Source organism: Phyllobates terribilis, unplaced genomic scaffold, assembly GCF_046119375.1.
Source record: "Phyllobates terribilis strain yellow unplaced genomic scaffold, ASM4611937v1 Scaffold_1__5_contigs__length_1240528914, whole genome shotgun sequence".
Taxonomy (NCBI): domain Eukaryota; kingdom Metazoa; phylum Chordata; class Amphibia; order Anura; family Dendrobatidae; genus Phyllobates; species Phyllobates terribilis.
The window spans coordinates 577,971,038-577,995,274 of record NW_027362761.1 but is presented as its reverse complement, the minus strand read 5'-3'; the positions used below and the strand labels follow the sequence as shown (position 1 = coordinate 577,995,274).

General features: G+C 49.7%; 1 protein-coding gene across 2 annotated transcripts; it reads left to right on the top strand.

The window, feature by feature from the left end:
• The first annotated feature begins 3,997 nt into the window (after positions 1-3,997).
• On the top strand, positions 3,998-19,198 carry ELAC1 (elaC ribonuclease Z 1). 2 transcript variants are annotated; one of them, XM_073655096.1, is made up of 4 exons: positions 3,998-4,078; positions 11,080-11,279; positions 15,929-16,393; positions 16,929-19,198. In XM_073655096.1, the coding sequence occupies exons 2-4, from the start codon at positions 11,123-11,125 to the stop codon at positions 17,396-17,398; spliced, it is 1,092 nt and encodes a 363-aa protein (XP_073511197.1). In that variant the 5' UTR covers positions 3,998-4,078; positions 11,080-11,122; the 3' UTR covers positions 17,399-19,198. The 2 variants fall into 2 exon arrangements, with proteins under 2 accessions (XP_073511197.1, XP_073511196.1); XM_073655095.1 differs by having other exon boundaries at positions 3,998-4,135.
• The last annotated feature ends 5,039 nt before the right edge of the window (positions 19,199-24,237 follow it).

The following is a 24,237-nucleotide window of genomic DNA, read 5'->3' as shown; positions in this document are numbered from 1 at the left end:
GTAATACAGCCAGCGGAGAGCGCAGTGATGTCATACAGCCAGCGGAGAGCGCAGTGATGTCATACAGCCAGCGGAGGGCGGAGTAATGTAATACAGCCAGCGGAGGGCGCAGAGATGTAATACAGCCAGCGGAGGGCGCAGTGATGTAATACAGCCAGCGGAGGGCGCAGTGATGTAATACAGCCAGCGGAGGGCGCATTGATGTAATACAGTCAGCGGAGGGCGCATTGATGTAATACAGCCAGCGGAGGGCGCAGTGATGTAATACAGCCAGTGGAGAGCGCAGTGATGTAATACAGCCAGTGGAGGGCGCAGTGATGTAATACAGCCAGCGGAGAGCGCAGTGATGTAATACAGCCAGCGGAGGGCGCAGTGATGTATAATACAGCCAGCAGAGGGCGCAGTGATATAATACAGCCAGCGGAGAGCGCGGTGATGCAATACAGCCAGCGGAGGGCGCAGTGATGTAATACAGCCAGCGGAGGGCGCAGTGATGTAATACAGCCAGCAGAGGGCGTAGTGATGTAATAGAGCCCGCAGAGGGCGCAGTGATGTAATACAGCCAGCGGAGGGCGCAGTGATGTAATACAGCCAGCGGAGGGCGCAGTGATGTAATACAGCCAGCTGAGAGCGCAGTTATGTAATACAGCCAGCAGAGGGCGCAGTGATGTAATACAGCCAGCGGAGGGCGCAGTGATGTAATACAGCCAGCAGAGGGCGCAGTTATGTAACACAGCCAGCAGAGGGCGCAGTGATGTAATACAGCCAGCGGAGGGCGCAGGGATGTAATACAGCCAGCGGAGGGCGCAGTGATGTAATACAGTCAGCAGAGGGCGCAGTGATGTAATACAGCCAGCGGAGGGCGCAGTGATGTAATACAGCCAGCGGAGGGCGCAGTGATGTAATACAGCCAGCGGAGGGCGCAGTTATGTAATACAGCCAGCGGAGGGCGCAGTGATGCAATACAGCCAGCGGAGGGCGCAGTGATGTAATACTGCCAACAGAGGGCGCAGTTATGTATTACAGCCAGCAGAGGGCGCAGTGATGTAATACAGCCAGCAGAGGGCGCAGTGATGTAATACAGCAGCGGAGAGCGCAGTGATGTAATACAGCCAGCGGAGGGCGCAGTGATGTAATACAGCCAGCGGAGGGCGTAGTGATGTAATACAGCCAGCGGAGGGCGCAGAGATGTAATAAAGTCAGCGGAGGGCACAGTGATATAATACAGCCAGCGGAGAGCGCAGTGATGTCATACAGCCAGCGGAGAGCGCAGTGATGTAATACAGCCAGCGGAGGGCGCAGTGATGTAATACAGCCAGCGGAGGGCGCAGTGATGTAATACAGCCAGCGGAGGGCGCAGTGATGTAATACAGCCAGCGGAGGGCGCAGTGATGTAATACAGCCAGCGGAGGGCGCAGTGATGTAATACAGCCAGCTGAGAGCGCAGTGATGTAATACAGCCAGCAGAGGGCGCATTGATGTAATACAGCCAGCGGAGGGCGCAGTGATGTAATACAGCCAGCGGAGGGCGCAGTGATGTAATACAGCCAGCTGAGAGCGCAGTGATGTAATACAGCCAGCAGAGGGCGCAGTGATGTAATACAGCCCGCAGATGGCGCAGTGATGTAATACAGCCATCAGAGGGCGCAGTGATGTAATACCGCCAGCAGAGGACGCAGTGATGTAATACAGCCAGCGGAGGGCGCAGTTATGTAATACAGCCAGCGGAGGGCGCAGTGATGCAATACAGCCAGCGGAGGGCGCAGTGATGTAATACTGCCAACAGAGGGCGCAGTGATGTAATACAGCAGCGGAGAGCGCAGTGATGTAATACAGCCATCGGAGGGCGCAGTGATGTAATGCAGCCAGCGGAGGGCGTAGTGATGTAATACAGCCAGCGGAGGGCGCAGAGATGTAATAAAGTCAGCAGAGGGCGCAGTGATGTAATACAGCCAGCAGAGGGCACAGTGATATAATACAGCCAGCGGAGAGTGCAGTGATGTCATACAGCCAGCGGAGAGCGCAGTGATGTCATACAGCCAGCGGAGGGCGGAGTAATGTAATACAGCCAGCGGAGGGCGCAGAGATGTAATACAGCCAGCGGAGAGCGCAGTGATGTAATACAGTCAGCGGAGGGCGCAGTGATGTAATACAGCCAGCGGAGGGCGCAGTGATGTAATACAGCCAGCGGAGGGCGCAGTGATGTAATACAGCCAGCGGAGGGCGCATTGATGTAATACAGCCAGCGGAGGGCGCAGTGATGTAATATACAGCCAGCGGAGAGCGCAGTGATGTAATACAGCCAGCGGAGGGCGCAGTGATGTAATATACAGCCAGCGGAGAGCGCAGTGTTGTAATACAGTCAGCGGAGGGCGCAGTGATGTAATACAGCCAGCGGAGGGCGCAGTGATGTAATACAGCCAGCGGAGAGCGCAGTGATGTAATACAGCCAGCGGAGGGCGCAGTGATGTATAATACAGCCAGCAGAGGGCGCAGTGATATAATACAGCCAGCGGAGAGCGCGGTGATGTAATACAGCCAGCGGAGGGCGCAGTGATGTAATACAGCCATCAGAGGGCGCAGTGATGTAATACAGCCAGCGGAGGGTGCAGTGATTCTCATTTGCACAAGGAAAGACTAGAAGCAATGGGATGAAACTAAATGGGAGGAGACACAGATTAGATATTAGAAAAAACTTTTTGACAGTTAGGGTGATTAATGAGTGGAACAGGCTGCCACGAGAGGTGGTGAGTTCCCCTTCAATGGACGTCTTCAAACAGAGGCTGGACAGACATCTGTCTGAGATGATCTAGTGAATCCTGCTTTGAGCAGGGGGTTGGACCAGATGACCCAGGAGGTCCCTTCCAACTCTAACATTCTATGATTCTATGATTCTATGATTCTAATACAGCCAGCAGAGGGCGCAGTGATGTAATAGAGCCCACAGAGGGCGCAGTGATGTAATAGAGCCCGCAGAGGGCGCAGTGATGTAATAGAGCCCGCAGAGGGCGCAGTGATGTAATAGAGCCCGCAGAGGGCGCAGTGATGTAATACAGCCAGCGGAGGGCGCAGTGATGTAATACAGCCAGTGGAGGGCGCAGTGATGTAATACAGCCAGCGGAGGGCGCAGTTATGTAATACAGCCAGCGGAGGGCGCAGTGATGCAATACAGCCAGCAGAGGGTGCAGTGATGTAATACAGCCAGCAGAGGGCGCAGTGATGTAATAGAGCCCGCAGAGGGCGCAGTGATGTAATAGAGCCCGCAGAGGGCGCAGTGATGTAATACAGCCAGCGGAGGGCGCAGTGATGTAATACAGCCCGCAGAGGGCGCAGTGATGTAATAGAGCCAGCGGAGAGCGCAGTGATGTCATACAGCCAGCGGAGGGCGCAGTGATGTCATACAGCCAGCGGAGGGCGGAGTAATGTAATACAGCCAGCGGAGGGCGCAGAGATGTAATACAGCCAGCGGAGAGCGCAGTGATGTAATACAGCCAGCGGAGGGCGCAGTGATGTAATACAGCCAGCGGAGGGCGCAGTGATGTAATACAGCCAGTGGAGGGCACATTGATGTAATACAGCCAGCGGAGGGCGCAGTGATGTAATATACAGCCAGCGGAGAGCGCAGTGATGTAATACAGTCAGCGGAGGGCGCAGTGATGTAATACAGCCAGCTGAGAGCGCAGTGATGTAATACAGCCAGCAGAGGGCGCAGTGATGTAATACAGCCCGCAGAGGGCGCAGTGATGTAATACAGCCATCAGAGGGCGCAGTGATGTAATACAGTCAGCGGAGGGCGCAGTGATTGTAATACAGCCATCAGAGGGCGCAGTGATGTAATACAGGCAGCAGAGGGCGCAGTGATGTAATACAGCCAGCAGAGGGCGCGTGATGTAATACAGCCAGGAGAGGGCGCAGTGATGTAATACTGCCAGCAGAGGGCGCAGTGATGTAATACAGCCAGTAGAGGGCGCAGTGATGATGTATTTCAGCCGGTAGAGGGCAGTGACAGATTCGTTGTAGTTTCTTCCTGTACAGTCGCTGCCATCTTTGTTCTCCTTCCTCCAGTCTCTGACTACCGGTGGGTGCAGTAAGATGTCAGCCTGGCGGCCCGGGGTTTGTCCTGCATGTGTCTGAGGTATAGGGCCGGATCCGCGGTGGTCCCGGGCAGCCTCCTGTGGGGTCCTCTCTGCTCTGTGATTTCCTGACTTTGATGCTTTTGTGCCGGTGTTAACCCTTCTGCTGCTTTGTAATACACATTTTATACCTTTATTATAATCTCTGCTTGTGGTCAGTGGCGTTAGTGATAGGAAACCTTGTCCCAGACCCAGCGGAGGAGGCGGCGCCGCTGATCCGCAGACCCAGCGGAGGAGGAGGCTCCGCTGATCCGCAGACCCAGCGGAGGAGGAGGCGCCGCTGATCCGCAGACCCAGCGGAGGAGGAGGCGCCGCTGATCCGCAGACCCAGCGCAGGGGGAGGCGTCGCTGATCCGCAGACCCAGCGGAGGAGGCGGCGCCGCTGATCCGCAGACCCAGCGGAGGAGGAGGCGCCGCTGATCCGCAGACCCAGCGGAGGAGGAGGCGCCGCTGATCCGCAGACCCAGCGCAGGGGGAGGCGTCGCTGATCCGCAGACCCAGCGGAGGAGGCGGCGCCGCTGATCCGCAGACCCAGCGGAGGAGGCGGCGCCGCTGATCCGCAGACCCAGCGGAGGAGGCGGCGCCGCTGATCCGCAGACCCAGCGGAGGAGGAGGCGCCGCTGATCCGCAGACCCAGCGCAGGGGGAAGGCGCCTCTGATCTTGTGATGTGATCCGTGTTTTCGGGCCACGAAGATCGCCGTCTTGGTCGTTCTGCTCCTCCTCTCCGCCCCCAGTGCCCCCATTACTGGTCCTGTGCTAGGGGAGCAGAATCTTGAAGTGAGAAGCCCCCAAACAGCGTATATACAGGGGCGTCCCATCTTTGACCTATCGCCATGGATTTGACCTCTGTCACCCCCACAAGTCCTGTGTATGAGGGTCCGCACCACAGATGGAGCATAAAAGGAAGCAACTTTGTGGAAAATCTATTTAGTGTACACAGCTCCAGTGCGGAAGTGTGGGTATCCATGGTTACAGGCTACCCAGCAGCCCCCTGTAGTGACACATGACTCTTCTGTCATGACTGCGAGGTCAGATCACCGACTGCTTTGTAGTTTACTATGGATATGCATTCATCTGCAGAGGAGCTGTATACACAAAACAACAGAAGATTCATATTGTATATATATATAATTTTGGTCCTTTAATTCCCTTCAAATCAATGGGGGTCCGGAGACCCCTCACTGATCCCTCAAAAGACGTGCGGAGCCGAGTCCTGGAGGGGATTAAAGAGGTAAAACAATGTACAGAAGTTTATTTGCTCTTTAACCGTTTTTAATGTTGCGATCCAGGGTGATATCCGTTTCAACGCCTCTCGTGCCCCCCACGATGTATGCCCACTGTGCGGATAGGCTGCACTGCCCTCCATCCTCCCCTGCAGCTGCCACAACTATAAGTCCCGCCCTTGGCCGGATAGGTGGCAGCGCTGCAGGGTCAGTGGTCGCGGGGTTGGGTCTCCGGGGCCAAACAATAAAGGGAAAAGTAATAAAAGTTTTTAAAAATATAAAAAAAATAAATAATAAGTTTTCAATCCCTCCCCCCGATTTCACAACACAAACAGCACAAATCCGCATTTTTATTTCTTTATTATTGTTTCCAAAAAAAGTTTGATCACTGAAAATAGAAAAGAAAAAAATATAGAAAAGCCAGAATAATTTTTCTTGTCGCTGAATCTCCACCAAAGTTTGTAAAAAAGCGATGATGACGTCGTCTGTGCCCCAAAATGACCCCGATAAATCCTACAGCGCAGCAACGAGCCCTCGTACATCTGTGATGATGGAGGAATAAAAAGTCTGGCTCTAAGAGGAAAAATCCGAAGCACTAAAATGAAAATTGTCGATGGCAGGAAAGGTTGAGCTCCGTTCTCACACAGGACCCTCGTGCACCATTTCTGTGTGTACTATCTATATACAGTGTCCTCTGTCTGTGTACTGTCTATATACAGTGTCCTCTGTGTGTACTGTCTATACACAGTGTCCTCTGTGTGTACTGTCTATATACAGTGTCCTCTGTGTGTTTGCTGTCTATATACATTGTCCTCTGTGTGTGTGCTGTCTATATACGGTGTCCTCTGTGTGTGTGCTGTCTATATGCGGTGTCCTCTGTGTGTGTGTGTGTGTACTGTCTATATACATTGTCCTCTGTGTGTTTGTTGTCTATATACAGTGTCCTCTGTGTGTACTGTCTATATACAGTGTCCTCTGTGTGTGTGCTGTCTATATACAGTGTCCTCTCTGTGTACTGTCTATATATACAGTGTCCTCTGTGTGTGTGCTGTCTATATACGGTGTCCTCTGTGTGTGTACTGTCTATATACAGTGTCCTCTGTGTGTGTACTGTCTATATACAGTGTCCTGTGTGTGTGCTGTCTATATACAGTGTCCTCTGTGTGTGTGCTGTCTATATACAGTGTCCTCTGTGTGTGTGCTGTCTATATACAGTGTCCTCTGTGTGTGTGTGTACTGTCTATATACAGTGTCCTGTGTGTGTGCTGTCTATATACAGTGTCCTCTGTGTGTGTACTGTCTATATACAGTGTCCTGTGTGTACTGTCTATATACAGTGTCCTCTGTGTGTGTGCTGTCTATATACAGTGTCCTCTGTGTGTGTGCTGTCTATATACAGTGTCCTCTGTGTGTGTGCTGTCTATATACAGTGTCCTCTGTGTGTACTGTCTATATACAGTGTCCTCTGTGTGTGTGTACTGTCTATATACAGTGTCCTCTCTGTGTACTGTCTATATATACAGTGTCCTCTGTGTGTGTGCTGTCTATATACGGTGTCCTCTGTGTGTGTGTGCTGTCTATATACGGTGTCCTCTGTGTGTGTACTGTCTATATACAGTGTCCTCTGTGTGTGTACTGTCTATATACAGTGTCCTGTGTGTGTGCTGTCTATATACAGTGTCCTCTGTGTGTGTGCTGTCTATATACAGTGTCCTCTGTGTGTGTGCTGTCTATATACAGTGTCCTCTGTGTGTACTGTCTATATACAGTGTCCTCTGTGTGTGTGTACTGTCTATATACAGTGTCCTCTGTGTGTACTGTCTATATACAGTGTCCTCTGTGTGTGTGCTGTCTATATACAGTGTCCTCTGTCTGTGTACTGTCTATATACAGTGTCCTCTGTGTGTACTGTCTATATACAGTGTCCTCTGTGTGTACTGTCTATATACAGTGTCCTCTGTCTGTGTACTGTCTATATACAGTGTCCTCTGTGTGTACTGTCTATATACAGTGTCCTCTGTGTGTACTGTCTATATACAGTGTCCTCTGTGTGTGTGCTGTCTATATACAGTGTCCTCTGTGTGTGTGCTGTCTATATACGGTGTCCTCTGTGTGTGTGCTGTCTATATACGGTGTCCTCTGTGTGTGTGCTGTCTATATACGGTGTCCTCTGTGTGTGTGCTGTCTATATACGGTGTCCTCTGTGTGTGTGCTGTCTATATACGGTGTCCTCTGTGTGTGTGCTGTCTATATACAGTGTCCTCTGTGTGTGTGCTGTCTATATACAGTGTCCTCTGTGTGTGTACTGTCTATATACAGTGTCCTCTGTGTGTGTGTACTGTCTATATACAGTGTCCTCTGTGTGTGTGTACTGTCTATATACAGTGTCCTCTGTGTGTGTGTACTGTCTATATACAGTGTCCTCTGTGTGTGTGTACTGTCTATATACAGTGTCCTCTGTGTGTGTGTACTGTCTATATACAGTGTCCTGTGTGTGTGTGTACTGTCTATATACAGTGTCCTGTGTGTGTGTACTGTCTATATACAGTGTCCTCTGTGTGTGTGTGCTGTCTATATACAGTGTCCTCTGTGTGTGTGTGCTGTCTATATACAGTGTCCTCTGTGTGTGTGTGCTGTCTAGTACTGTCTATATACAGTGTCCTCTGTGTGTGTGCTGTCTATGTACAGTGTCCTCTGTGTGTACTGTCTATATATACAGTGTCCTCTGTGTGTGTGCTGTCTATATACGGTGTCCTCTGTGTGTGTGTGCTGTCTATATACGGTGTCCTCTGTGTGTGTACTGTCTATATACAGTGTCCTGTGTGTGTGTGTGTACTGTCTATATACAGTGTCCTGTGTGTGTGTGTACTGTCTATATACAGTGTCCTGTGTGTGTGTGTACTGTCTATATACAGTGTCCTCTGTGTGTGTGTGCTGTCTATATACAGTGTCCTCTGTGTGTGTGTGCTGTCTAGTACTGTCTATATACAGTGTCCTCTGTGTGTGTGCTGTCTATATACAGTGTCCTCTCTGTGTACTGTCTATATATACAGTGTCCTCTGTGTGTGTGCTGTCTATATACGGTGTCCTCTGTGTGTGTGTGCTGTCTATATACGGTGTCCTCTGTGTGTGTACTGTCTATATACAGTGTCCTCTGTGTGTGTACTGTCTATATACAGTGTCCTGTGTGTGTGCTGTCTATATACAGTGTCCTCTGTGTGTGTGCTGTCTATATACAGTGTCCTCTGTGTGTGTGCTGTCTATATACAGTGTCCTCTGTGTGTGTGTGTACTGTCTATATACAGTGTCCTGTGTGTGTGCTGTCTATATACAGTGTCCTCTGTGTGTGTACTGTCTATATACAGTGTCCTGTGTGTGTGCTGTCTATATACAGTGTCCTCTGTGTGTGTACTGTCTATATACAGTGTCCTGTGTGTGTGTGCTGTCTATATACAGTGTCCTCTGTGTGTGTGCTGTCTATATACAGTGTCCTCTGTGTGTACTGTCTATATACAGTGTCCTCTGTGTGTGTGTACTGTCTATATACAGTGTCCTCTGTGTGTACTGTCTATATACAGTGTCCTCTGTGTGTGTGCTGTCTATATACAGTGTCCTGTCTGTGTACTGTCTATATACAGTGTCCTCTGTGTGTACTGTCTATATACAGTGTCCTCTGTGTGTGTGCTGTCTATATACAGTGTCCTCTGTCTGTGTACTGTCTATATACAGTGTCCTCTGTGTGTACTGTCTATATACAGTGTCCTCTGTGTGTGTGCTGTCTATATACGGTGTCCTCTGTGTGTGTGCTGTCTATATACGGTGTCCTCTGTGTGTGTGTGCTGTCTATATACGGTGTCCTCTGTGTGTGTGCTGTCTATATACAGTGTCCTCTGTGTGTGTATACTGTCTATATACAGTGTCCTCTGTGTGTGTATACTGTCTATATACAGTGTCCTCTGTGTGTGTGTACTGTCTATATACAGTGTCCTGTGTGTGTGTGTACTGTCTATATACAGTGTCCTGTGTGTGTGTGTACTGTCTATATACAGTGTCCTGTGTGTGTGTGTACTGTCTATATACAGTGTCCTGTGTGTGTGTGTACTGTCTATATACAGTGTCCTCTGTGTGTGTATACTGTCTATATACAGTGTCCTCTGTGTGTGTGTACTGTCTATATACAGTGTCCTGTGTGTGTGTGTACTGTCTATATACAGTGTCCTGTGTGTGTGTACTGTCTATATACAGTGTCCTGTGTGTGTGTGTACTGTCTATATACAGTGTCCTGTGTGTGTGTGTACTGTCTATATACAGTGTCCTCTGTGTGTGTGTGCTGTCTATATACGGTGTCCTCTGTGTGTGTGCTGTCTATATACGGTGTCCTCTGTGTGTGTGCTGTCTATATACGGTGTCCTCTGTGTGTGTGCTGTCTATATACGGTGTCCTCTGTGTGTGTGCTGTCTATATACGGTGTCCTCTGTCTGTGTACTGTCTATATACGGTGTCCTCTGTCTGTGTACTGTCTATATACAGTGTCCTCTGTCTGTGTACTGTCTATATACAGTGTCCTCTGTCTGTGTACTGTCTATATACAGTGTCCTCTGTCTGTGTGCTGTCTATATACAGTGTCCTCTGTGTGTGTGCTGTCTATATACAGTGTCCTCTGTGTGTGTGCTGTCTATATACAGTGTCCTCGGTGTGTGTGCTGTCTATATACAGTGTCCTCTGTGTGTGTACTGTCTATATACAGTGTCCTCTGTGTGTGTACTGTCTATATACAGTGTCCTGTGTGTGTGCTGTCTATATACAGTGTCCTCTGTGTGTGTACTGTCTATATACAGTGTCCTCTGTGTGTGTGCTGTCTAGATACAGTGTCCTCTGTGTGTGTGTGTACTGTCTATATACAGTGTCCTCTGTGTGTGCTGTCTAGATACAGTGTCCTCTGTGTGTGCTGTCTAGATAGTGTCCTGTGTGTGTGCTGTCTAGATACAGTGTCCTGTGTGTGTGCTGTCTATATACAGTGTCCTCTGTGTGTGTGCTGTCTATATACAGTGTCCTCTGTGTGTGTACTGTCTATATACAGTGTCCTCTGTGTGTGTACTGTCTATATACAGTGTCCTGTGTGTGTGCTGTCTATATACAGTGTCCTCTGTGTGTGTGCTGTCTATATACAGTGTCCTCTGTGTGTGTGTGTACTGTCTATATACAGTGTCCTGTGTGTGTGCTGTCTATATACAGTGTCCTCTGTGTGTGTACTGTCTATATACAGTGTCCTGTGTGTGTGCTGTCTATATACAGTGTCCTCTGTGTGTGTGCTGTCTATATACAGTGTCCTCTGTGTGTGTGCTGTCTATATACAGTGTCCTCTGTGTGTGTACTGTCTATATACAGTGTCCTCTGTGTGTGTACTGTCTATATACAGTGTCCTCTGTGTGTGTACTGTCTATATACAGTGTCCTCTGTGTGTGTACTGTCTATATACAGTGTCCTCTGTGTGTGTGCTGTCTATATACAGTGTCCTCTGTGTGTGTACTGTCTATATACATTGTCCTTTGTGTGTGTACTGTCTATATACATTGTCCTCTGTGTGTGTGTACTGTCTATATACTGTGTCCTCTGTCTGTGTACTGTCTATATACAGTGTCCTCTGTGTGTTTGTGTGTACTGTCTATATACATTGTCCTTTGTGTGTTTTCTGTCTATATACAGTGTCCTCTGTCTGCAGGTTTCTGGATACTGATTGGAGGTGAAGCTGTCTGCCGGCCGCCATGTCTATGGATGTCACGTTCCTGGGGACGGGGTCCGCGTATCCTTCTCCCTGCAGGGGGGCCTCGGCCGTCGTCTTCCGGACAGAAGGGGAGTGCTGGCTGTTTGATTGTGGGGAGAGCACCCAGACGCAGTTGATGAAGAGCGCCCTGAAGGCGGGTAAGGAGCTGTACTGTACACCCATCCGAGACCCCCGAACAATGGTTGCATAGCCGAGCACATAGTCCATGCAGGAGCCTTGGAAAGCTGTGTGACCTTATATATAGGAGATGGTCATCACCAGTACAGGCCACCAGAACTACATACATGGCTGAGAAATTTCCACTTTCTAGAACCCCCAGCAAGGGGCGGCATGGAGGATGTTTAATGGCTGACACCCCCCTTAGACGTGCGTGTGTTGTCCGTGAGGAGAGAGGAATTTCGAGGGGTCGTGCAGATTTCTCTCTGAGATTTAATTATTTATTGAGCTGCTATTTTAATCACATTTATAATCCCTAATGGTGAAATATGAGCTCGGCGGAGAATAATCCCCCCGTCCGCTGCCGCCCATTACATGTTATCATGTGCGGACACTTCAGCTGTCACCGGCAGCTGCGGATCCAGTGACAGCCGAGTGGCAGCACCTCGCAGGGGAAATAGGGATTATTCTTGATCATTCGGGGTCTCACATTCCTTCCTGAATGATATATTTACTCCTCAGACTGCAGATGGCGCCACCATTCACCAGTGGACTCATCGCTGGCGTGATGTCAGCGCTTGGTGTGAACTTGCGTTTTAGGAAGCTTTTGATTAGTGGGGGTCCGGGTGCTGAGACCCTCACCTGCTGCTAACGCCATGGAGCAGAAACGCTCATCCAAGAGCTGCTCTGCCCAAGGTGGATATAGTAGACAGTGTATGAGCCATGAAATGGCGTCTCGGAGGAGAGCGGCGCAGGCCCGGATCACATTTTAAGGCTATGTGCCCACGATGCAGAAATGCTGCCGATTTATTCCTCTTCTCCCTGGCAGGAAAAACACATGTGGATTGTACATGTGGATTTTACATGCGTTTTTCCCGCCAGGTAGAAGCGTTTGTGAAGCGTTCTTCACATGCATTTCCGCATGCGGGTTGTCAAGTGCTTTTCAAGCCATTTTAGCATCACCTGGAGAAGTGCTTGACAACTTGGTCACACTATATAAATCCATGCAACCGGCACAGATTTATATAGTGTGACCAAGTTAGTTAAAAAAAAGAATAAAAATGGTAAAAAATAAAGATTATACTCACCTTCTGATGTCCCCCGGTGTTTTCTCCGCTGCGTCTGGTCTGTTGTATGGGTCACGGTGGTGTGAAAGGACCTGCCATGACATCATTTAGTCATGTGACAGGTCACGTGACCGCCTACATGACTAAATGACCTCATGGCAGGTCCTTTCACACCACCACGACCCATACAACAGACCAGACGCAGCGGAGAAAACACCGGGGGACATCAGAAGGTGAGTATAATCTTTATTTTTTACCATTTTTATTCTTTTTTTTACAGGTTCTATGGTACTCGGGTCCGGATGAGTCTCTCCATTTCTCCAAACCCGGGTACCGTCCGCACATAGAAACTCATATTATCCGAGTGTGCCAATGTGCTAACACGGATAATATGCGATTCAATGCAAGTCAATGGCGCCAATTACGCAGCACTTCCGCAAAATAATTGGTCGTGCTGCGTTTTTTTCCGCAATGATAATCCGCAGCGGAAATTTACGCAGCATGTGCACAGCACATGCGGATTATCATTGGGGACCATGGGGCACGTATTACCAAGCATTTTTTAAGTGTTTTCGCTGCGGAAATTCCACGGCAAAAACGCTTGAAAAACACATAGTGGGCACGCAGCCTTAGCAGATCACACTTTTGCTCCTTTCTTCATCCATAAAATATCAGTAACCGCAACAAAAATTAGATCTGCAAATGTAGGTATTATCGGGGGCCACCTCCACCTACAATGGGCCACATCTGCTCACTGAGCGAAGCTGCCCCTTTGTCACTATCACTGCTGTGGTATCCCCCGGTGGAAGCCGCCAGTTGATCTGCTGGCTGGACTACGGGGGAAAGGCTAAATCTTCTGGAGCAGCAAGAGGGAGGCGGTTCTATTCCTAAAGTACTAGCATGATGTAATGTGCCAGTGCTGTGGCCAGACAAGTGGGTGGAGAGAGTGCACGCGACAGACTAGCGGGCGGAGAGAGTGCACGCGACAGACTAGCGGGCGGAGAGAGTGCACGCGACAGACTAGCGGGCGGAGAGAGTGCACGCGACAGACTAGCGGGCGGAGAGAGTGCACGCGACAGACTAGCGGGCGGAGAGAGTGCACGCGACAGACTAGCGGGCGGAGAGAGTGCACGCGACAGACTAGCGGGCGGAGAGAGTGCACGCGACAGACTAGCGGGCGGAGAGAGTGCACGCGACAGACTAGCGGGCGGAGAGAGTGCACGCGACAGACTAGCGGGCGGAGAGAGTGCGCTTGACAGGCAAGCGGGGGGAGGCGAGTGCGCGCGACAGGCAAGCGGGGGGAGGCGAGTGCGCGCGACAGGCAAGCGGGGGGAGGCGAGTGCGCGCGACAGGCAAGCGGGGGGAGGCGAGTGCGCGCGACAGGCAAGCGGGGGTGGGGGGAGAGAACTTGCAGTATTTGCTCTTCTGTCTCCTTTCAGATTCCCTCTTCCTAGGTGGGCAGCATGGCATGGCGGCCTTTACATAGCAGTGGTGCAGGAGCAGAACATAAGAGGAGAGATACTTGGCCTGGAGTGTGCTGGATGATGGAGGCAGCCTTGGTGTCCTGCGTCTCTTTCTATTATTCAACCTCCGTACTAAAGCCACCAGTCACGGCCAGAGCAGAGATGAGAGGCTGTGAGGCCGCGGACAGTCACAGTGCTACCCACATCGGGGCAATATTTCTTCCTGATTCGGCCATTTTGCTGACCTGAGGAGACCCAGATGAATCCCGCTACTGGCTGAGATAATCTTCATTGTAATGATTGCGGGGGTCTCGGCACCTAGACCCTCAGTGATTAGTGTTTCTCACAGGTTTCTGACATGTCGAAAGTTTTCTAAAAGTGCAGTTACACTTTAAATGTCTAATCCCAACACATAAAGTTATCACTAGGACGGGTGAGAACTTGTGAGTTGGTGAGGTCCCCGTGGACATGCTGCTCATGGTCCTCACCGCTTCATTCATTTTCTATCGGACAAAGCCGAAGTCTATACTCGGGTGCATCCGGCGTCACACAGAGAGTGAATGAAGTGGTGGCGCTCGCTTCCAGCGGAGTTTACTAGGGATCAATTTTTGGGATCAGTATGGTTCCTAATGGTCAGACCCCCATATAGCTACAAGTTATCACCGATCCTGTGTCCTTGTGTCAGGAAAGCTGTTTACTCTCCTTATCCCTGTGCCTCGGTGATGGCCAATATGGCTGCCTTTATCCACCAGTACTGGTCACCAGCTTTCCCAGACCTTTCACCTGCGTGGTAATAAAGCAAAGCTGTATGATCACTACAACAGTGACGACCCCTATATATATAATATACTGACTGTCGTGTTATCACCCCTCTAAGACAGAATCACTGACTGGGTGGATCAGGGAAATGCTGTAGATATAGTATATCTTGACTTCAGCAAAGCATTTGACAAAGTATCTCACACCATCCTTATTGAAAAAATGACCAAGTATGCAATGGACCAGGCAACTGTTAGGTGGATTCATAACTGGCTTAGTGATCAGACTCAAAGGGTGGTTGTAAATGGCTTCACATCCAGCTGGATGAATGTCTCAAGTGGGGTACCACAGGGCTCCGTCCTGGGACCTGTATTGTTCAACATATTTATCAATGATTTAGATGAAGGAATTGAGGGTAAACTGATTAAATTTGCTGATGACACAAAGCTAGGAGGGATAGCTAATACTAGAGAAGAGAGAGAGAGGATTCAAAAAGACCTAAATAAACTGGAGCAGTGGGCAGCAACCAACAGAATGGTTTTTAACAGGGAAAAATGCAAAGTACTACATCTGGGCAATAAAAATGAAAAAAGCATATACAGAATGGGAGGAATAGAGCTAAGCAATAGTACATGTGAAAAAGACTTAGGTATACTAATAGATCATAGACTGAACATGAGTCAACAGTGTGATGCAGCAGCAAAAAAGGCAAATACAATTCTGGGATGTATTAACAGAAGCATACAGTCTAGATCACGTGAAGTCATTATCGGACTTTACTCCTCTTTGGTCAGACCTCATCTGGAATACTGTGTACAGTTTTGGGCACCACATTTTAAAAAAGACATAGACAAACTGGAGCAAGTTCAGAGAAGAGCGACCAGAATGGTGACTGGTCTGCAAACCATGTCCTATGAGGAACGGTTGCAGGATTTGGGAATGTTTAGCTTGCAAAAAAGAAGACTGAGAGGAGACTTAATAGCTGTCTACAAATATATCAGGGGCTGTCACATTGTAGAAGGATCATCTTTATTCTCATTTGCACAAGGAAAGACTAGAAGCAATGGGATGAAACTAAATGGGAGGAGACACAGATTAGATATTAGAAAAAACTTTTTGACAGTTAGGGTGATTAATGAGTGGAACAGGCTGCCACGAGAGGTGGTGAGTTCCCCTTCAATGGACGTCTTCAAACAGAGGCTGGACAGACATCTGTCTGAGATGATCTAGTGAATCCTGCTTTGAGCAGGGGGTTGGACCAGATGACCCAGGAGGTCCCTTCCAACTCTAACATTCTATGAAGTCTTCTGTGTGTAGTAACATGTTCATCCTCATCTGCAGGCAGAATCACCAAGATCTTCATCACTCACCTCCATGGGGACCACATGTTTGGCCTCCCCGGGCTCCTCTGCACGGTCAGCCTCCAGTGTGGCTCTACTCCCACTAAGCAGCATGTGGACATCTATGGTCCTGTGGGTCTGAGGACCTTTATCCACATGAGCCTGGAGGTGTCTCACTCGCAGCTCGTTTTCCCATATACTGTCCATGAATTGTTGCCTTCAGAAGACCAGTGCCCGGCAGAAGAGTTCAGAGACTTCTCCACGTATACTGGAGACTGCGGCCCCCTTCCTCTGGAGGCGCTTATTATTTCCGCTGATCCCACTGATGGGACCTACCATCTCCTCGATGACGAGCAGTTCACAGTAAAGGCATTTAAGCTCTATCATCGCATCCCGTCGTTCGGGTTTGTGATTGCGGAGAAGGATCGACCCGGGAAGCTGAACGTCAATAAACTACGAGAACTTGGTAAGTTGCTGTCACAGTTTGGGTCGTTCACTTCGGACACCCTTCATTTTTTCTATGCGGGGGTCTCTAATGGCTTAGCTGATTCTGGAATTCCCCCTTTAATGATTACGATCCCACCCATTACTACTTCTAGTGACAATATGGGGCTGCAGCTTCCTCCATGGTACCTGTGATTTCTGTGGACTTCAGCACAGAGAGTGACAGGAGTGGGCGCAGCTAGTGGTGACACACTGTCCACTTCTCTGAAGTCTAGAGAGAAAGGAGTCTTGGAGGAAGCCACTTAAAGGGGTTGTCCTATTTTTCTTCAGGAGCGCACTGCTCTCCTGCCTCCTGGATTCCCGTTTGCCGGGGTGTGGTGCGCTCCTGAAGATTGACATTTTGGACCAGCACATGACTTCTCCACACAAGACCCGCAACCGGTCCGTACATCTCAGTCTGTACTCAAACTGTCCACTCTGGAATAAAAGAAATAACCTGAAAGCTTTTGGTCAGAGTTCTCCTTTAGAAGCTTGTGACGGTTTCTTCATTCCCACAGGTGTTCAGCCTGGACCTCTGTATGGAAAGCTGAAGGTTGGTTCTGCTGTGACCCTTGAGAACGGTCAGACCATTTCTCCGAGTGACGTATTGGGAGACCCTGTTCCTGGAAGAAAGGTCTGCATCTTGGGAGACTGCTCAGGGATGGCCTCCTCAGGGGCTGCGTGGCTCTGTCAGGATGCCGACCTTCTTGTTCATGAGGCCACATTAGATGACAGCCAGATGGAGAAAGCCAAGGACCACGGGCACAGCACGCCAAAGATGGCCGCTGAGTTTGCTAACTTGTGCAGAGCCAAGAAGTTGGTCCTGACTCACTTCAGCCAGAGGTACAAGCCCCCGGGGTTAGCCGGTGAGGGGGATGAAGATGTGACTGTCCTAAAAACACAAACCGAAAGTGTCCTGATGGGTCAAAATGTGATTTTAGCCGAGGACTTTTTAACCATTACCATTCCATTAAACAAGCCGTCATAGGCCCCGTGCTGGTATTTTATGTGTTGTATATTTATATTATTGTGGATCATAAAGAAATCAGAATTATTTCTTTGATTGTATGTGATTTTACTTGTGATTGGGTTCGGTCATCTCCAATTATCTGACTGTGGTCCTGATGTTTAGAGCAAGATAAACTGTCACAGGTGGAGTCTGTATTCCCTGCAGGTAACTTGCACCCTCAGTGATTTCACACACACATTCATTGTTACACACCTGTCCCTGGTCTGGGCTCTGCTCCATCTGCCCCGGTCCATTGAACTTTCTTGTGCTCCACGTCGGGCTTTGCAGGTTTCCTGGCTTCTATATGATGAACAATTTAAGGGCTTCTAAGACTCACACCCGGGTCTCGGCATTAAATCTTAGACTGATGCAGCTTGTGTGTGCACAGCAGCCTGGCTGCCGGCTGCGGGACGTCTCCTGTACACCAGTGGCTTCTAGTGCTTCTTCCTTCTTGCCTGCGGCTTCTAGTATGAGTTCTATCAGCTACCTGTCCCCGGGTCTTCTGGACCTCTTCTCTCTGTCTGTCTGCGGTTTTCAGGACGTCTTCCTGTTTGTTGCTTCCTTGGTTGTTGACTTTCCAGTTACTCTGGAGTGTTATCTGCTACCTGCCTGTGGTTTCCTGCACTCCACCTGCTTACCTGTGGCTTCCTGCTCTCCACCTGCTTGCCTGTGATTTCCAGACATCCTCTGCTTGCCTGCAGTTTCCTGCACTCCACCTGCTTGCCTGCGGCTTCCTGCTCTCCACTGCTTGCCTGCGGTTTCCTGCACTCCATCCGCTTGCCTGCAGATTCCTAACGTTCTCCTGGCTGCTGTTTCCTTCACCCCACCTTGCTACCTATGGTTTCCAGTCCCTCTTCTCACCATCCTGCTGCACCGACGCTCGTGGCCTATGTGCCCACAAGGACATTGGGCTTAGAGGATCCATCTCGCCTAGTGAGCCGCTTGAACTTCTCATAACACTTTGTTCCTTGTATATATGTAACAGTACATTGGTCAATGTAATACACTTTATATCCGTGATCTGCACCTCACCAGATGGGAGTTGTAGTCACCAGGAGTCACTGGTTACACGACACCATTGGTACATACATTCCACTTTTTTTTGCACTTATGGGGGGCAACATAAAGCCGTCATTAGAACATATTCCTCCATCTGCTTCTATGGCAAAAATAATAGGACTTGATGGGGCAGAACACTGAGCAGGTTTTAGCTGCAGGCTCCATCCGGCTATCGTACAGATCTCACAGCAGTGTAACGTGAGCTCACAGAGTTACACAGATGGGAATATCTGAGGCTTGTGCGCTTTCTGTGACCTGAAGAGCATAGTAGCCCCTTGGGAGTTAGAGCGTACCTCTCTTTTCAGAATAAGGTTTCCTGTGTGGGTACAGGAGCGCTTGTTTCTGGCCATTAGTTGATTCGTGTCCTGCATTTTTCAGTGTTTTCCCCTCTGCAGGTTCTATCTCTAATTTTCATCTGTCTCTGACCTTTTGGATAAAGACTAGCTGCCATACACAGCACACACAGACATAAGGGATCCCTGCTCTCCTGTCTCTGTATAGCACATGTTCAGAATCGGCAGCAATGTGGACATTATACAGCAGTACTGAGCAGTGTAGCTGCGAATCCAGATTTGGCAGAGTTTAAAACACTAGAAAGTAGTAGCACCATCTGTCTCTGTGTCTCTTTACTTCTCTCCTCTCTCCAGAGCTGTAATCCGATCCCTTATTGAGCTGGCAGTCCGCCTTGTCTTAATAAAAAACTGATTTTGGCTATGTTCACACCTTGTGTTTTTGCTGCGTTTTTTTAATGCAAATTTTAAGCTGCGTTTAACAGTACCAGCAAAGGCTAAGAGATTTCAGAAATGTCATGCACACAGCTTGTTGTTTTTTTTCCTGACTGATTTGGAAAACTGCTGCGTTTTTGCAGCATGTCACTTCTTTCAGCGTTTTTTCACCCATCGAAAGCAATGAGTAAGTGCAAAAAAACCCAGTTATCAGGTTTTGCTGTGTTTTTAGTGCAAAAACCTAAGGAAGTTGCATCATCCTTTTTTTTTGGGGGGGGGGGGGGCACTAAACTTTATCAGCATATGCACAAGAGACAATAATAAGCAATAAAGCAATAAAACTCAGCAAAACCTGCTTTTTTGTCCCTGCTTCTTTTTTGCCAAGAAAGCTTGTTTTGCCTGCGGAAAAATATACATACTGTATAACATTTTTTTTTTACGGGCATCATAAACACCCTTTAAAAAAATTATGTGGGTGTTGCATCATGGACCATGGTCACCCTGGTGCTATGGTGGTGGAGGATGAGGAGAAGGAGGAGGACAAGAGCAAATAGCCAAAATCAGGAAGCGTATACCCATGTGTGGGTGTGAAAAGGTGCATACACCTCCCAGGAAAAGACACTGGATTTGAGTTTGTTACGCTGCTATCATTCAGTGGTGTTGAGAAGTCTGGCCCAATCCAGCCATTGTTCATTTTTATAAGAGTCAGCCTGTCAGCATTTTCAGTTGACAGGCGGATGCGCTTATGGCTGTGTGCCCACGTAGCGTTTTTCAAGCGTTTATGCTGCGGAATTTCCGCTGCGTAAACGCTTGTTAAACGCTAGATAATCCGCACCCCATGGTCCCCAAGGGGGGTTTATGCTGCGTACAAAAATCCACAGCATGTCATTTAATTTTGCGGAAGTGCAGCGGAACTCCCGCCATTGACTTGCATTGAAACGCATAGAAACCGCGACTGTACATTTCTACAAGCGGCTTCTATGCGTCTCTATGTGCGGATGGTACCCAGTTCTGGAGGAGAGGAGACTCTCATCCAGACCTGGGTACCATTGTACCTGTAAAAAAAAAAGAATAAAATAACAAATAAAGTTATATTCACCTGTCCGGCGGCTTCTCTCTGAATGCCGGCATAGCTTGAGGACCTGCGGTGACATCACAGTCATGTGACCGCAGGCCCTTCACCGCTCTGTCTCGCGACATGCCGGCAGCCGGAAACCAGCCAGGAAGCAGCGCTGCAGCCACGCCGGGGCCTCGGGGGTTAGTATAGCTTTATTTGTTTTAATTTTTACGGTTCACACTGTATAAATCCATGCTGTTTGCATGGATTTATACAGTGTGACCTAGTTGTCAAGCACTTTCCAAGTGATGCTATCGCCTGGAAAGCGCTTGTCAATCTGCATGCGGAAACGCATGTGAATCCGCATGTGGATCCGCATGTATTCTGCAGGAAAAACGCATGCACAATCTGCATGCGTTTTTTCTGCCAGGGAGATGCAGAAATGCTGCAGAAATTTTCTGCTTCATTTCTGCATCGTGGGCACATAGCCTATCAGTTATAATTCCACCAGCGGCCCTAAAAACCCGCTCTGATAAAACGCTGGCGGCAGGGCGGGCCAGGACCTCCAAGGCATAGAGAGCCAGTTCATTCCACGTATCCAGCTTGGAGACCCAATAATTATAAGGCACAGAGGAATCACGGAGGACGTTGGTACGGTCTGCAATGTACTCCCTCAGCATCTTCTAAAACTTTGCACTCCTTGTGAGAGTACCCCGAGCCTCGGCCTGTGCGATGGGAGGGTCTGAGAAAACTCTCCCAGAACTTTGACAGTGTTCCCCTGCCTCTGCTGGATTGAAGTTGTGTCTCTCTCACTTGTAATCCTTGGTTGTCCAATGAAGTGTGTCCTCTGCCACCAGCGTTTTCCGATGGGAATTTTTTTAATAGTTCCACCACAAGGGCCTTCTGGTACAGTCCCATTTTTGTAGACCTGCCCGCCTCAGGAATAAGAGATATAAAGTTCTCCTTGTAGCGTGGGTCTAGAAGTGTCACCAACCAGTAATGACTGTCACCCAAAATTTTGAGAACTCGAGGGTCATGGGAAAGGCAGCGTAACATAAACTCAGCCATGCATGTCAGACTACTAACAGGCAAGACTTCCGTGTCTTCATCAAGAGGATGACTGACCATGCTTTCCTCCTCCTCCTCCTCTCTGTCCTCTGGCCATCCACGCTGAACAGACAGTATGACAGCTGTGCAGGTAGTACCGTCTATAGTGCATGAAACTAGCTCCTGTCCTTCCTCCTCCTCCTCTTTGTCACCCAATCCACGTTGGGATAAGATGAGGCTTGGCTGTGTGTAATCACCCTGTATGGTTCCTTGCTCCATCTCATCGTGCCCACGCCTGCAATGCATCCTCTTTGATCGTCAGCAGAGAGTGTTTCAGAAGACAGAGAAGCAGGATGGTGACGCTAATTATGGCATCATCACCGCTCACCATCTTGGTGGAGTACTCAAAGTTTTGGAGGATGGTACATATGTCTGACATCCATGTCCACTCCTGAGGTCTTATGTGTGGAGTCTGAACTGAATACCGACGGCCTTGTTGATGCTGGTACTCAACCACTGCCCTCTTCTGCTCACAAATCCTTCCCAACATCTGCAGTGTAGAGTTCCAACGCGTGGGGACATCGCACACCAGTCTGTGAGCCGGAAGCTGCAAATGCTGCTGAAACACGACAAAGGCGGCGGAAGCTGTAGCTGACTTTCTAAAATGGGCACACAGGCGGCTTACTTTAACAAGCAGATCCGGCAGCTCCTGGTAGGATTGAGAAACCGCTGAACCACGAGGTTAAGCACATGGGCCAGGCATGGTACGTGTGTGAGCTCGCCTCGCCTCAGAGCCGCCATCAGGTTCCAGCCATTGTCACACACGACCATGCCTGGCTGTAGGTTCAGTGGTGTGAGCCACAGATCTGACTGCTCTTTCAGAGCTGTCAACAACTCTTCAGCATTGTGCGGTTTGCCACCTAAGCATATTAGCTTCAGCACAGCCTGTTGCCCCTTGGCCTAGGCAGTGCTGCAGTGCTTCCAGCTTGTGACTGATGTGGTCATTTCGGAGATGGAGGCTGAAGAGGAGAAGGAGGATGAGGTGCAGGAGCTGTAGACCGTGGGGGCAACCCTGATAAACCTAGGGCCCGCAATCCTTGGCGTCAGGGGGACTTTTTCCGTCCCAAGGTCCGACTGGGTCCCGGCTTCCACTATGTTAACCCAGTGTGCCATCAGCGAGATGTACCGTCCCTGCCCACAAGCACTTGTCCACGTGTCCGTGGTTAGATGGACTTTCTCGGTAACTGCGTTGTTGAGGGCGCGGCTAATGTTTTGGGACACGTGCTTGTGTAATGCGGGGACGGCACACTGGGAGAAATAGTGGCGGCTGGGGACCTTGTACCAAGGGACGGCCACCGCCATCAGGTTGCGGAATGCTTCCGTCTCCACGAGCCTAAAAGGCAACATTTTCAGCGCAAGCAGTCGTGAAATGTGAGAATTTAGTAGAGTGGCCTGTGGGGCGTTAGCTGCATATTTGTGCTTGTGTTCCAAGGACTGGGGTATGGACAACTGAACGCTGCGCTTGGACAAGGACATGGACATGCTTCCTGATGCTGCTACTTGAGAGTGTGCAACGACAGGTGCAGGGCAAGAGGCATCTTCGCATGCACCATGGACAGGGGATTGGCTTGCATGCACAACAGCGGAAGAAGCAATGGTGCCACCTGCAGACACTGTTCCTTGACCCTGGGGTTCGGCCCACAAAGTCGGGTGCTTTGCTGCCATGTGCCTGATCATGCTGGTGGTGGTCAGGCTGGGCATTTTGCCACCCCTGCTGATGCTGGCCTGGCAGGTGGTGCAAATGGCCTTTTTGGGGTTATCAGCGGAGTCTTTAAAAAACAACCAGACTCAGGAAGACCTAACAGTTGTACTGGCAACTTCCTTTGTGTTGGTGTTACGGGGAACGGTTGCCCGCCTTCTGTCTGCGGCCACCACACTGCTTCTTCCTGCCTGTTGGGGTGCTCTGCCTCCCTCCCCCTGTGTGCTGCTGTCCTCGCTCTGCATGTCCCCCTGCCAGGTTGGGTCAGTTACTATATCATCCACCACCTCGTCTTCCACTTCCGCACCCTGGTCCTCCTACTGACTTTCTGGCAATTGTGTCTCATCATCGTCCACCTCTTGTGACACTTTCCCACCGTCGCCTTCGTGTGACCGTGGCTGCTCAAATATTTACGCATCGCTACACGCGATCTCCTCTTGCCCCGCTTCAAGTGGACCGGGCGAGAGGCCAGAATCTATAAATGGAAAAGTGAACAGCTCTTCAGAGTGTCCAAGTGTGGGATCAGTTGTCTCTGGGTACTCGGCATGGTGGGAGGAAGGAGGATCAGGGTGATGAATATGCGGCCCAGACACACGGCTACTGAGACTTGACCGTGTGGAAGACAGGGTGGTGGTGCTGGTGGGTAAGTGACTGGAAGCATTATCCGCTATCCAACCAACAACCTTTTGACACTGCTCTGGGTTCAATAGTGGTGTGCTGCGGTCCCCTAGGAATTGGGACAGGAAGGTCAGGCGAGAAGATGTGGGTGTTTGTTGTGGCACAATTTCAGCTTGCTCACGGCCTTGTCCTCGGCCTCTGCATGCACCATTACCATCACGTCCAGTTTCCTGTCCCTTGCCACGTGCCTTGCCCATTTTAAATGGAGGACAGTATCTTCCACGCTCACTACAAATGACTGAGTTTGGAGCGAACTTATATGTGATTCTTGTGACGGAGAAAACAGAGTTTTAAATACCTGGCCTGTAGGTGAGTAGTTTGAACAGCAAACTGCTGTGAAATGCTTCACTGACACACTAAAGGCCCCATCACACTTAGCGACGCTGCAACGATCCCGACAACGATACGACCTGTCAGGGATCGGTGCTGCGTCGCTATGTGGTCGCTGGTGAGCTGTCAAACAGGCAGGCTCACCAACGATCAGGGGAGCAGC

What these genes read in the sequence shown, in the direction of transcription:
- ELAC1 (XM_073655096.1), top strand. Translation starts at nt 11,123, where the DNA reads ATGTCTATGGATGTCACGTTCCTGGGGACGGGGTCCGCGTATCCTTCT. An exon ending in GAAGAGCGCCCTGAAGGCGG is followed by an intron (nt 11,280 to 15,928) that starts GTAAGGAGCTGT and finishes CCTCATCTGCAG; the next exon opens with GCAGAATCACCAAGATCTTC. An exon ending in CAATAAACTACGAGAACTTG is followed by an intron (nt 16,394 to 16,928) that starts GTAAGTTGCTGT and finishes TCATTCCCACAG; the next exon opens with GTGTTCAGCCTGGACCTCTG.